This window comes from Amblyomma mixtum, unplaced genomic scaffold (genome assembly GCF_055824585.1).
Source record: "Amblyomma mixtum isolate Tamu unplaced genomic scaffold, ASM5582458v1 scaffold_19, whole genome shotgun sequence".
NCBI classification, from domain to species: domain Eukaryota; kingdom Metazoa; phylum Arthropoda; class Arachnida; order Ixodida; family Ixodidae; genus Amblyomma; species Amblyomma mixtum.
In genome coordinates this window covers 561,973-576,354 of record NW_028317716.1, presented here as the reverse complement: position 1 = coordinate 576,354, position 14,382 = coordinate 561,973, and the positions used below count along the sequence as shown (strand labels likewise).

General features: G+C 48.7%; 1 protein-coding gene across 1 annotated transcript; it reads left to right on the top strand.

The window, feature by feature from the left end:
• The first annotated feature begins 835 nt into the window (after positions 1 to 835).
• LOC149324754 (uncharacterized) lies at positions 836 to 13,155 on the top strand. Its single transcript, XM_089565287.1, has 2 exons — positions 836 to 3,084; positions 12,976 to 13,155. The coding sequence occupies exons 1-2, from the start codon at positions 997 to 999 to the stop codon at positions 13,153 to 13,155; spliced, it is 2,268 nt and encodes a 755-aa protein (XP_089421413.1). The 5' UTR covers positions 836 to 996.
• Positions 13,156 to 14,382: the final 1,227 nt, after the last annotated feature.

The following is a 14,382-nucleotide window of genomic DNA, read 5'->3' as shown; positions in this document are numbered from 1 at the left end:
ACTCGTCCCCGATACTGCCGGTCTAGAGCTTACCATTAGCGGGAAAGAAGTTGCGGCCTACGTGACTGGCTTTTTGGTTGTGTTTTACTTTTTTGCCTTTCCAAGGTCACCGAATCGAGAGTCGAAGCCTGGGGCTTCTTTTTAGTTGTGCGTTAATTTTTTCCTCCTCCAAGATGGCGGCCATGCAGAGTCAAAGTGTAGGTGCCTACGTGCTCTCGTTGCGCTTTTTGGTGTTTTGTTTTTTCGACGCCGACGCTGTGGCGCCGCGAGTGCTCGCTCGCTAGCGCCCGAGGGCTTTAAAAGGGGGCCGTATGGAAACGAACTTCAGTCCGCTCGTCGGTGGAAACGCTGCCGCCGCGAACTCCCGGGTCTCCGAGCCGCCGCACCGCATCCTCGAAACCGCAAGCTGCCCTGGACGGACGTCGCCTTCGGGGGCCGCACTGACTGCGTGTTTGGGATGGACTGCAGCCGCGCTTCCCGGTTTACTGTATGTTTGTTCACCTTCTGACTTCTGATCGACTTTATCTCATTGGCCTCCCACTTGTGTTCTGACCTGTGTAGAAATATTCAATGTATAACTTAATTCAGTGTGTTTACTGCTATGTGCTTTCCGCAATTGTTTTGTAGAATGTAAATTACGTGTCTGTGAAAACTGCCGCATTGTTCAATCGAAGCTATAAACGTTGTTTTGTTGTTGTTGCCTCTAAACACGACTCGGTCTCAGTCACTGCGTTTGCTTACCGGCTACGCCGGGCATCAAACGGCCACCCCCTCATTGTCCGGACTCGGTGATGACGTCGACTAGTCGCCGAACCCGTGACAATTAACTGGCGTCCGCGACAGGACCTTTGATGCGAAGGGAACGTGGTGAACTGAGAGGGAGACTTGTTGAGGTATTGAACTGTGCCGACTTTATAGAGGTGTCGTGTATCAATAGGATTTGCTTTGTGCTGAGCTTGTAGCTGTGTTATTGAAAGTGTGCTTGGAGATAGAAGCATGGATTTGGAAAGGTTGATAGCTATGGGTAGCCAGTTGGGGCTGAAAGGCACTGAGCTCAGAAAATGGGTCGAAGATAAGCAGCGCGAAGAGCGGGCGTTTGCCCGAGAGAGAGCGGAGCAGGAGCGCGCGGCCGCGAAGGCAGCTGACGAACGTCAGATAGAGATTATGCGTTTAAAAATAGAGAGTCAGCGACTAGAGAAAGAGACAAGAGAGAAAGAAGGGAGCCAGGACAAAGGTGATTTGAAGTTAAACACAAGTAAACTCCTGATCCCATTTGACGACCGGAAGGATGATTTAGATGCGTATATCAGACGATTTGAAAGCATTGCGAAGAGCCAGAAGTGGCCGGAGAGCCAGTGGTCGACAGCGCTAGCTACTTGTCTGAGTGGGGAAGCCCTTAGTGTTTATGGGCGTTTGCCGCCGGATGATGCAGCGGATTATACGAAGGTGAAAACCGCCCTTTTGAAGAGATTTCGTTTCACCGCAGAAGGATTTCGGGAGAAATTCAATACAGGAAAACCGGCGGATGGCGAAACTGCAGCTCAGTTCTCAGCGCGTCTCAGCCACTATTTTGACCGCTGGATCGAACTTTCAGGCATCAAGACAGAGTTTCAGGAACTCAGAGAGCTCCTCATTAAGGAAAGATTCCTACAAGGTTGTCATTCCAACATGGCACTTTACCTGAAGGAGAGGAAGGCAAAATCGCTAGGAGAGATGTTGGACCTAGCTGATCAGTTTTTAGAAGCGCAAGGAAGCCTGAATCTCTCCAAATTGAAGAAAGACAGCCGAGACGATGCCGTGAGGCCCGAAAGCGAAGGAAAGAGAATCAATCAACGAGCACCGCCTCGCTGTTACCTTTGCAACCGCATTGGGCATCAGGCTTCACAGTGCCGTACCCACACCAGTAACAGTACTAGCGTCACCTGTTTCAAGTGCGGGCGAAAGGGACACAAGGCGGATGCGTGCCGCTCAGCGGTAAAGGATAGGCCTCAGGCATCGTGCGTCTACTCACCCGCCAAGAACGTTAATGAGGAGAGCATTCGCGATGGCTACCTGGAGCTCAAAAATGGGGATAAAATTCCCGTTGTGAACGCGGTCATGCAGACGCGACCGAAATTCCTCGTTGAAGGACTGCCGGTGGTGGCTGGAACGTTGGGAGGCAAGAGCATATCGGTACTGCGGGATACCGGATGCAATACGGCGATCGTGAGACGAGAGCTCATCAACGACGACCAGCTCACAGGAGAGAAGAGGCCAGTTTATCTAGTGGATGGAACAGCTAAGATGCTGCCTGAGGCGCGGGTTCACATCGACACCCCGTATTTTTCTGGGACTATATCGGTGCTCTGCATGGAGGAGCCGCTGTATGACTTAATTCTCGGAAACATAGAAGGCGCCAGAGCTCCAGATGACCCGAAGGAATTGGTTGAACAACCGGTCAGCAACGAGCTCGCTGAAGAGGAAGTTGCAGCGGTTGTAACAAGAGCGAAAGCTAGGGAGCAAAACAAGAAGTTCCAAGCGCTTAAAACCCCCGGCGTCGCAGTGGAGCCAAGCAGGAAGAGTTATGCAGAGGAGCAAGCAGAGGACCAGTCGCTCAAGCACTGCTTCTCCCAAATTGGCAAGAAAGTGACGTGTAGGGATTCGCAAGGAAAAATAGAATTCCAGAAAGAGAATGAAGTACTGTACCGAATCTACACCGAGAAAACTGGGCGGATCGTGCGCCAGCTCGTCGTTCCAAAGTGTCATCGAGAGGCGGTGCTGAAAACTGCGCACGACGGAATAATGGCCGGACATTTAGGCGCCCAAAAGACGAAGGACCGGATTTTGGAAGATTTTTTCTGGCCGGGTATCACCGCGGACGTGAAGCGATTTGTCGCCTCCTGTGACATCTGCCAGAGGACAATCCCGAAGGGCCGGGTCGCCCGGGTGCCGCTGGGGAGGACGCCGCTCATCGAAACACCATTCAAAAGAGTGGCCATAGACATTGTGGGCCCAATCCAGCCCCCTTCCAAACATGGCAACCGGTACATCCTGACCTTAATGGATTATGCTACCCGGTACCCAGAGGCCGTAGCGCTGCCGAGCGTGAAAACTGAGAGGGTCGCTGAGGCACTGGTCGAAATGTTTTCTCGATTTGGAGTCCCTAATGAAGTCCTAAGCGACCGAGGCACCAATTTCACTTCCGACTTAATGAAGGAGGTGGCCCGACTTCTCTCCATACGCCAGCTGCATACCACGCCGTACCACCCCATGGCGAACGGGATGGTCGAAAAATTCAACGGCACCCTGAAATTAATGTTGAAGAGAATGTGCGCCGAAAAGCCGCGAGACTGGGACCGCTATCTGGCGCCGTTGCTCTTCGCATACAGGGAGGTCCCACAGGCAAGTTTGGGCTTTTCGCCCTTCGAGCTTTTGTATGGGCGGCATGTGAGGGGACCCCTGGCCATTTTGAAGGAGCTCTGGACAAACCATCACCTCGACGAGGAGGCGAAGACCACATACCAGCACGTCTTTGACCTCCGTAATCGACTGGAAGACACGTGCAAGCTAGCGCACGAGGAGCTCGAAAAGGCCGGGGCGCGCTACGCAAAACTGTACAACCGGAAAACCAGAGAGAGGATGTTTGATCCGGGAGACAAGGTCCTGATTTTGCTGCCTACGGACAACAACAAGCTGTTGCTTCAGTGGAAGGGGCCCTTCGAGATCAAAGAGAAGAAAGGAGAGGCCGACTACGTTATCGAGACAGCCGGAGGGAGGAAGATTTTTCACGCCAACCTACTTAAAAAGTACGAAGAGCGGGAAAGCCAGCCAATAGAACGCGTGTGCCACGCGATCTGCGGCGTTACCGAATCGGACAGCGAGGGAGCCATTCCTGTTCCGGCGCTTGAACAGTCGGAGGGCGAGCGAGATGTGAAGCTTTCTAATGATTTGACGGCGGATCAACGGAGACAGCTCCGAGAAGTGATATCAGAGCACTCTCGCATCTTCTCCGACGTCCCAGGCAAGACGGACTGGGCCGAGTGCCAGTTAGAGCTCACTAACCGCACTCCGGTCCACATAAAACAGTACCCACTTCCGTTTGCGACGAGAGAAGCCGTAGAAAGAGAGATGCAGCAGATGGAGCGACTGGGAATAATCGAGAAGTCCCAGTCACCCTACAATTCACCGGTCCTCTTGGTGAAGAAACCAGACGGCACGAACCGGCTTTGCATTGATTTCCGACGCCTTAACGACGTCCTGGTTGCCGATTCGGAGCCAATGCCCAGAGCGGACGCGGTCTTCGCTGCAGCTGGAGAGAAGAAATACTTCTCAAAGGTAGACTTTGCCAAAGGATATTGGCAAATCCCATTGACTGAGGAGTCCAAGCCCAAAACGGCGTTTTCAACGACATCGGGTCTCTTCCAATTCCGTTTTATGCCGTTCGGTATAAAAACTGCCCCGGCAGTATTTTCAAGATTGATGCAACGAGTGGTGGAGGGAATTCCCGGAGTGCAGCACTACTATGATGATGTCCTCGTTGCCAGTGCTACATGGGAGGAGCATCTTTCTTCGCTGAGGCAGCTGTTTGCGAGAATCGAGATGGCCGGCCTGACAGTACGACCAAGCAAATGCGAATTCGGGATGGAAAGCATCGAGTTCCTCGGGCATCGCATTGGCAGAGGTGAGCTGGCACCACTCGGGAAAACGCTCGACAAGATACAGGCGGCGCCAACTCCTCGAACAAAGCGTCAGGTACGCGCTTTCCTGGGCTTGTCGGGGTATTACCGCGACTTCATACCCGACTATGCAAGAATAAGCGAGCCCCTCACCCAGCTGACGAGAAAGGGAGAGAGCAACGTCGTAAGGTGGACGCCGGCCCATCAGGAAGCCTTCGAAGAGCTCAAGCTACGGGTCTCAAGCCCTCCGATACTGAGGCTGCCAGACTTCTCCAAACAGTTTGTGCTGCGCACGGACGCCTCTGATACCAGCCTTGGCGCGGTACTAATGCAGCGGCATGACGGAACGCTTCACCCGGTGGCATACGCGAGCAGAAAATTGCTCCCCAGGGAAGCAGCATACAGCACAATCGAGAGGGAGTGCTTAGCGTTAGTTTGGGGAATACAGAAGTTTTCCACCTACCTGTATGGGGTACCGTTCTTAGTTCAGACGGACCACCAACCACTGAGCTACATCCAAAGAGCCAAACAGCTAAACAGCAGAGTCCTGCGCTGGAGCTTGCTGCTCCAAGAATATCAGTTTACCGTCGAGCATATAAAGGGCAAGGACAATGTCGGTGCTGATTTTCTTAGCAGGCTGTAGATTTGTCGCGCGGTTAATTTTCGCTATTAATTTATTCAAGTATTATGGTGCATGTGTACACGCTGACTTGAATTATGTGCTAGTTTTATATGTGGTTATGTCACGCGCTGTATATCTGTGCACAGGCCTGCTCGCCGACTTCTGTGGGTCTAGAATATTATCGGATAATATTCCGAAAGTGGGGGGCCGTGTCACAGAAGTGGCGGCAGCCTGTAAATTACTTTTGTTTGTATAAAACTGATGCGTCCGCGTTTCTTTGTATGTGTCTCGGGAAGAGCAAGAATGCATGCACGCTTTTTTCAGTTATGTAGACAACCCCTCGCGTTGCGAAAGCGGAGGCGGCTGAAACTCGTCCCCGATACTGCCGGTCTAGAGCTGACCATTAGCGGGAAAGAAGTTGCGGCCTACGTGACTGGCTTTTTGGTTGTGTTTTACTTTTTTGCCTTTCCAAGGTCACCGAATCGAGAGTCGAAGCCTGGGGCTTCTTTTTAGTTGTGCGTTAATTTTTTCCTCCTCCAAGATGGCGGCCATGCAGAGTCAAAGTGTAGGTGCCTACGTGCTCTCGTTGCGCTTTTTGGTGTTTTGTTTTTTCGACGCCGACGCTGTGGCGCCGCGAGTGCTCGCTCGCTAGCGCCCGAGGGCTTTAAAAGGGGGCCGTATGGAAACGAACTTCAGTCCGCTCGTCGGTGGAAACGCTGCCGCCGCGAACTCCCGGGTCTCCGAGCCGCCGCACCGCATCCTCGAAACCGCAAGCTGCCCTGGACGGACGTCGCCTTCGGGGGCCGCACTGACCGCGTGTTTGGGATGGACTGCAGCCGCGCTTCCCCGTTTACTGTATGTTTGTTCACCTTCTGACTTCTGATCGACTTCATCTCATTGGCCTCCCACTTGTGTTCTGACCTGTGTAGAAATATTCAATGTATAACTTAATTCAGTGTGTTTACTGCTATGTGCTTTCCGCAATTGTTTTGTAGAATGTAAATTACGTGTCTGTGAAAACTGCCGCATTGTTCAATCGAAGCTATAAACGTTGTTTTGTTGTTGTTGCCTCTAAACACGACTCGGTCTCAGTAACTGCGTTTGCTTACCGGCTACGCCGGGCATCAAACGGCCACCCCCTCATTGTCCGGACTCGGTGATGACGTCGACTAGTCGCCGAACCCGTGACAAGGACAATACTCTGCGTTTCTGCGTGGACTACAGGAAACTTAAGGTATGTCACCACCTTTGAAAAAGCGCTTTTTTTGGAAAAATGACATTTTTTCTTTTTTATATTTTGGGAATCCCAAAACATTCAAAAATGTTCTGCAGCAAGAATAATGTTCGTATCTTATTTTGTTAAAACGTTATAGCCAACTTTCGAACAGGTGGTGAACAGTTCTGAAACCGAAACTAATGTGGTTTGGTAACAGAAAATGATAACTCGGCAATAATCAGCGGCGTATATTGAAAATTTTTTGTTTTGTTTTAGTCTGTTATGCAAAAGATTACTCAAAGGCAATTTTTAAGGCTTATTTTGTTTTTTAAACATTGCTTTAAATTTCCGCAAGGGGGATGTATGAGGCTACAAGCGTCTGAGTTGTTTGCTTCGCGCTATCGCTTTGAATGCTACCGAATTCGTCCTTCAGTAATGGCAACAGAAGTACAGCAGATATTTTGAGGGAAGCAGGCATCGAATCTGGCCGCCACACTCTCCTACCATGTTGCACCAGTGACCATTACCATGTGATGAAGGCCCAACGTCAATCAACGGGTGAGGCAAAACATCTCCGCAAAAAAAGGACGGGCAGCAACAAATGCCAAAAGAGAGCTCACATCAGCTAAGGAGGGCCCTAGCTATGAACCTGAAGGATTTTAACTTCCTAGGGCATGATGATCTTCTTTCTACAAGGATTGAAAAACTTTAATCTTGTTTTTCTCAAAACTTTATTTCTTGCACTTTCGTGTTGCGCAAACAGTCATAACTTCGAAATAAATAAATATTTTTCAATGAAACTTTGCGCGCTCTTTCCTTTGTTATTAGCCTGTGCAATGAACTAGGATAAATTAAATCGAATGGTGAGTTTTGATATAATCATGTTTTATGTCAAGGAATGCAGGCAAAAATGACACATTTTTTTGTTTTCTTTGGCATTTTTGCTATAACTTTTTTCCCAATTATCAGATGGCAAAGATCCTAGTTGGTTGCACAGTATGGTTAGTTGGCTAAGTCTGCGCCAAAAAGTTTAAAATTCCTGCTCTCCATTCGCTAGTTATGAATGTTTGCATAACAACCAAGTTTGGGCATTTTTTTGTGAATTATTAATACCAGCATGGCTTTTTTCACTCTTTCTTCCTTTTGAATATATAAAACGGTGCTTTATAACGTAAATGTGAAATAAAAATTTAATACTCAAAATTAAAAAAAATTTTGAAAAAGGTGGTGACATACCTTAACAGCGTGACCAAAAAGGACGTTTACCCGCTGCCCAGGATAGATGACGCGCTCGACCGATTGCGGAACGCCAGATACTTCTCATCATTGGATCTTAAAAGCGGGTACTGGCAAATCGAAGTGGACGAGAGAGACCGGGAGAAGACAGCTTTCGTGACGCCTGACGGCCTCTATGAGTTTAAAGTGCTCCCATTTGGTCTGTGCTCAGCACCGGCCACTTTCCAACGCATGATGGACACTGTCCTCTCCGGCTTGAAATGGCAGTCCTGCCTGGTGTACCTGGACGATGTCGTTATATTTTCGCCCACCTTTGACCAACACTTGGAGCGGTTGCGCATTGTGCTACAAGCGCTCAAATCCGCGCAACTCACCATCAAAGCCGAGAAATGCCATTTTGGCTTTGAGGAACTTCGCTTTCTTGGTCACGTTGTCAGCGCACAAGGTATTCGCCCGGACCCTGACAAGACTGCTGCCGTCTCAGGTTTTCCACGCCCAACTGACAAGAAGGCCGTTCGCCGGTTTTTAGGCCTGTGCTCCTATTATAGGCGCTTTATTCAAGATTTCTCGAAAATCGCGGAACCGCTGAACGCACTGACCCGTGACGACACACCCTTCCTCTGGGGGACCGACGAAGAGGCTGCATTTGTCGAGCTTCGCAGCCGTCTGCAAAGCACTCCGATACTCGGCCATTTCGACGAGCATGCTGCCACGGACATCCACACTGACGCCAGCAATGTTGGCCTTGGTGCAGTACTGATCCAGTGGCAAGACGGTGCAGAACGGGTCATCAGTTACGCTAGTCGGACACTTACGCGCTCCGAGACCAATTATTCTACGACGGAGAAAGAATGTCTTGCAGTGATATGGGCCATCTGCAAGTTCCGACCGTACCTCTACGGACGACCCTTCCGTGTGGTAAGCGACCACCACTCCTTATGCTGGCTGGCGAGCCTCAAAGACCCCTCAGGACGCTTGGCTAGATGGAGCTTACGCTTGCAAGAATACGACTTAACAGTAGTTTACAAGTCTGGCCGCAAGCATCAGGATGCGGATTGTCTGTCGCGCGCGCCTATCCCAATCAATACCGAAGAAACCACCGATGATTTTCCTTTCCTGGGCTCTGTTAGTACCACCCAAATGGCGCAGCTTCAGAGGGCGGACACGGAGTTGGCGCCGCTCATCGATTACCTCGAAGGCAGTGAAGCTCCCATTCCGCGAGTTTTTCTTCGAGGGCTTCACACCTTCACTTTACGGTCTGGTGTTCTCTACAAGCGCAACTTTGCCAACAGCGAAGAAGTGTTCCTACTTGTCGTACCATCACAGCTGCGGTCTGAGATCTTGAGTGCCTGTCATGATGCACCATCCGCCGGCCACCTTGGAGTCAGCCGTACACTCGCGCGGATTAGACAAAAGTATTATTGGCCCAGGTTACTCCCATCGGTGCGGGCCTACGTCAAAACATGCCGTGAATGCCAACGTCGGAAGACTCCTCCATTGAAACCAGCCGGATTTCTTCACCCCGTCGATCCACCGAAGACCCCTTTCCATCAAGTGGGCATGGACCTCCTTGGCCCATTTCCGAAGTCTTCGTCTGGAAAGCGTTGGATAGTCGTTGCGACTGACTACCTCACACGGTACGCTGAGACCACGTCTCTTGCCAAAGGCACTGCTGCTGAAGTGGCGCAGTTCTTCGTCCACAACATTGTCTTGCGTCATGGAGCACCCGCCGTTGTTGTTACTGACCGGGGAACTGCTTTCACGGCCCGCTTAACCCAGTCCGTGATGACTCTGACGCACACGAGCCACCGACGTGCTACGGCGTATCACCCGCAGACAAACGGGTTGGTAGAGCGATTCAACCGCACACTAGCCGACATGCTATCAATGTACGTTGACGTCGAGCATCGAACTTGGGACGCCATTCTGCCGTACGTAACGTTTGCGTACAACACCGCCCTGCAGGAAACAACCCAACTGACCCCCTTTCAGCTTGTCTTCGGTCGCCAGGTGACCACTCCGTTGGATGCTATGTTGCCCGTCGACCCTTACTGCGACTCTGACGCTGACATCGACGTAGATACCTTCGTTCAGCGTGCTGAGGAAGCGCGTCAACTGGCCCGCCTGCGCATCCACCGTCAACAGGAGGCTGACGCCACTAAGTACAACTGTGGACGCCGTTTCGTCAGTTATGCTCCCGGCGACCTTGTGTGGATTTGGATACCTGTTCGTCGCCGCGGGCTCTCTGAAAAGCTGCTTCGCCGATACTTCGGCCCTTACGAAGTAGTGCGCCGTATCAGTGATGTGACTTATGCAGTTGCTCCCGCCCCGACAGCTTGTTCATCGCGCCGGTCGCACCGAACTGAACTCGTACACGTTGTTCGCATGAAGCCTTACCACGACCGGCTACCTGACTGAACTGCGGTCCACTGCAGCTGTGTTCTACCCTTTCGCTGACTTTTCACTCCCAGCCGCATCGTGTCGATGCTGCAGAAGAGGGGGGCAGTGATACATGCATTCGAAGAAGAGACAGAAGTAGCGCATGCGTTAGAAGAGGAAGAAGTTAGTTGGCTCTCTCGCGCGCGCTCGAACCACTCGGGGTCCGCCGCAGGTTTTTCGCCTCTGCGCGGGTGTTCTTTTTGGCGTTGCACGCTACAATATGCTACCAAAGGTAGCAGAGTTGCGCGAAGGTCCGCCATCATGTTCCAAGCTGTGCGGGAAAGCCACTTCTCGTGCGTACGGGGGCTGCGTTCATGAGCTCGCTGCGTAGAGGGCTTGGGCTTTTTTTTCTCTCTCCTTTAAATGCGTACAGATTGCACTCTATGGCAAGTTTCTAAACGTAACGCTGAAAACTAATCTGTGATTTGCCGAGGGTGCGCATACAGCAGGAAAAAAAATAGCCAAAGGTTAACAGCAAATCGTAATCACGACAAACTGACGAAAAAAGACTGGAAACGCGCCTGCGAGTTTTTTTTTCTTTCTGGAACAAATAATTGCAGGTGAACAAGCAGTCCCGTTCGGGATGAGACAGCGTCTGTCCCATCCTGTATTCCTGCGTGCGCGTCTTAAGAAGAAGAGTATAGCGATGAATTACTTTTTTTCAGAACTAGAACCGCCACGTGTTCTGTACGAGTTATGCGCGGAAAATACGAAGACGCACCTCTCTAGAACCACATTAAAATAATTCTGCAGCTTGTTGTAGGCAAGCAGACTAAAGCAACGCCAATGCATTGAATGAGACGAATCTGACATAACGAAAAAAATTTAAACTCAATTGCTTGCCCAACACATTTCACAAAATGTACCCCGTTGTTAAATGCAGTGATGGGACGGATCTTTAAAGGACCTTGAAAGTACTCTTGCACGTAGATATTATGTAACGTAGGTATTATGCAGCACTATCGTTTTTCCTTAGTTATTAAATTATAATAGTTATTGATTACTGTGGTAGGTTTTCCTGCCTGCTTCATCCTTATTGTTCCGAAAAACTAATTTAATGTTCAGCTTTGCATTCTTGTACTCCTTCTTCGTAGATTCGGCTTAGGTCGCAGTATCAAAACATTTCGCGATTCCTGAATTTTTTTAAAGCCGAAGTTATAGGCTAATTTGAAGTCTTCTAGCTGAAATTTTTTGCGTCATCAAGATTTGCGAAACTTGTTTACATGCGATTTTTGCCTATCCTATCCTCACATCTCTCACTTAATCCTTGTCAGATGGTTCTTAAGGACATTTTTACTAAGAACAATACTTTATAGCATAGCCAGACAAATGGTTTAGGGGGGTTTAACGTCCCAAAGCGACTCAGCTAGGCTATGATAGGGTCTCTAAAATTTCGGCTCTATCGAAATTTGACCGCCGCGGCCGGGATCGAACCCGTGTCATTCGGGTCAGCAGCCGAGAGCTATAACCACTACGCCACCGCAGCGGCTGCATAGGCGAATTAAATGTTTATGCAGGTGAGACTGGCATCGAAATGTAGCAAAACTTTGCATGGAATTCGCTTCTTGAACATTCATTGTCCCTTATGTCTCACCTCAAACCATCACTACAGAAGGCTCGAAGCAGCAGTAAAGTAAGCAGAGCCTGGCCTAGTGAAGTGCCAAAAAGTTGCAGATGCAAACTGTAAATTCTGTTCAATTTTAATGCAGTGATATGTTACAAATACTGCTTCGAGGAACAGGTATAGGCTCAAACTAGTATTCATAAAAGGACACCAAGTGAAAGATATAGACAAACAAGATTTTCGTAGCTTGTTCTTTATTTGGTAATATGTGTAAATTAGAAAAAAAAAACTAGTAATTTGATCAAGGTAAACAAATGTCGACACATGAAAAAATGTTTTCTCCAATGCAATTCTGATTTCGCTGTCGAAACAGGCAAATGTTGGGCGTGATGGCACTAGTAGATCTTGAGACATGTTAGAAATTTTTATTTATTTATCAATACTATAAGCCTTTCACAGCCGCAAACAGGAGAGGGCACACAAGATAGACGGATAATTTCAGAGACAACTTTTGGTGACAAACAGTAATACAGCAGTATCGACAGCAACACGACAGTAAAAAAAAAATTCGTCAGGATGCTAAACGTGCAAACACAAGCCACAATGAAATAAAAAATAATATTCAGGAACATGGTACTTATCATTAGAACCAGCCGCAACTCTGACATTTCGTTCAGCTAAGACTGCAAATAAATTTCCAACCCGGCCAAAAGCGCCCGAGCAAACTGTGCTCAGCAATTTCGAATGGCAAACTTTTGCACAATTCAACAGAAAATGGAAAAAATAGTACTTGTGAGTGTTACATCGCAACAAAAATGGTCGGGCACATTTGGTGAGATTCGCTCTATTGGAGTGGCTTAAGTAGCTTTCTGCAACCTAGAAAGCTACTTAAGAGATAAATATCGCTTCACCTGAGCCTTCAGAGAGCCACTGCTGAACTATTATAGAAGGACTGACAAGGTTAGCTGACAGTCTGGCTTAAAATGCACATTCCTATGCTTTTTGAGCCACATTTGCAAGCTGGCGCAGTTTTGACAGAAGTTGTGCATTCCTTTCTCTTAAGGCGAACCTCATTCTGCACAAAAAAATGGCTATTTGCCTTTGATGCTACATTGTGGCACTTAGGAAATACGCTAAGAGACTCGCAGTTGCCTTCAACTGCCTTCTTCAAGCTCTCCACAGTGCACTTTGACTCCAAAAGGCCAGCCTCATTAGCACGAAACAGCTCCTCGCACATGTGCAGAAGCTTCAGAAGAGGGTCCGAAGGAACCTTAAGAGGGTTTCGCCCTTGCCTTGTGTAACATTTGAGTACCACGAGCTCAGGAACCTCCTTGCTTTGGTTTATAATGGTGGCATGGCACTGCTGACACAACTTATATTTGTGTACTACAACATACGCAACATAACCGGCAAAGTATTCTAGGCTGTCTTCCTCCTCTTTACACAACTCTAGAACACCATCTAGACTCAAGTCCACGATACTGTCAATAGATGGCTCAGTTGCCTCCTGTCTACTCATAAATAAAGCTAGGAGGTAATCCGAGTCGTCAGTTCAGTATGAGCCGTGACTAAGCTGAGAAAATTGTGCGAGAACAATTATTCCTAATGTGCCCTTGAACTCTCTTGCCCGTGGAACAGGCGACTTTAGTCTCACAGTGTTGAAAAGGTTTTCTAGAGCATCCTGGCTCAGCCTGCTTAACATCAGGAACTTAAAGCTCTGCTCCACAATGTAGTATTGCCTCAACTATAACGCACACAACGTTGAGAGCACAACACCTGTTTGAACAGGCTTCCATGACCCTCTTCCGAGCTTGTCCATGATGGACAAATCTGAAAACATATTCAGATATTCTGACAGGAAAGTTTTAGCCTCATCAGCTTTCTGGGGGCAGATTTCACTGAGGGCAGTTTTCCTTGACCGTGAGGTCATGATGGTAAACCACTTGAAAACCTGCTCTGTGAAAAAAGCTGTTGTGATGGCTTCCTTGGGAAGGATGTCATTTTGGACTAGGTATCTCAGGCCCGCAGCAGTGGAGTGGTGCAAAAGGGCGTGCGCTGATGACACATTCATTTTCTCAAAATGATTTGGGTCCAAGTCACGCAGTTTCAAATGGGGCATAAGCTTGATCTTGTGCTTGGAATCAATTTCGCACGCCTGTTTGACATACTCCTGGGAGGCCTGCAAAAACCAGAAAAAGCCCGATGGTGCCCACAACAAAGTGTGCATGCATGGTTACGCTGCTGCATTTCCTATCACGGAAATACTTCTGGACTCCTTAGCTGAACGTAAAGGTAGAGGTCTACGAGTGTGAGTAGGCGCACACAATACAAAAAGCCTGCTACAAAAGAAAAGCCAACATTTATAACAGCGAAAATAATATAGCTGTTTCTTGCGCTTAGTTTAGAAAAATGTAGAACAAATAGTAGTGTTCGTGAAATGGCCTGTTAGAAGACCTCATTTTTATTGCGTACTAACACACTCAATTTGCCCTGCAAATAGACCAAAGTGAAGCAATAGGTGTCCAATCTATTTCAAGCAAATGGACTGCCATACAGAGCACCATATGCACAAAAATTCAAGGTACTCTGTTCTTTTCATTGCACGCTAAACGAATAACTTTCCTGCATGGCTCGACTTACACTGCTTTGT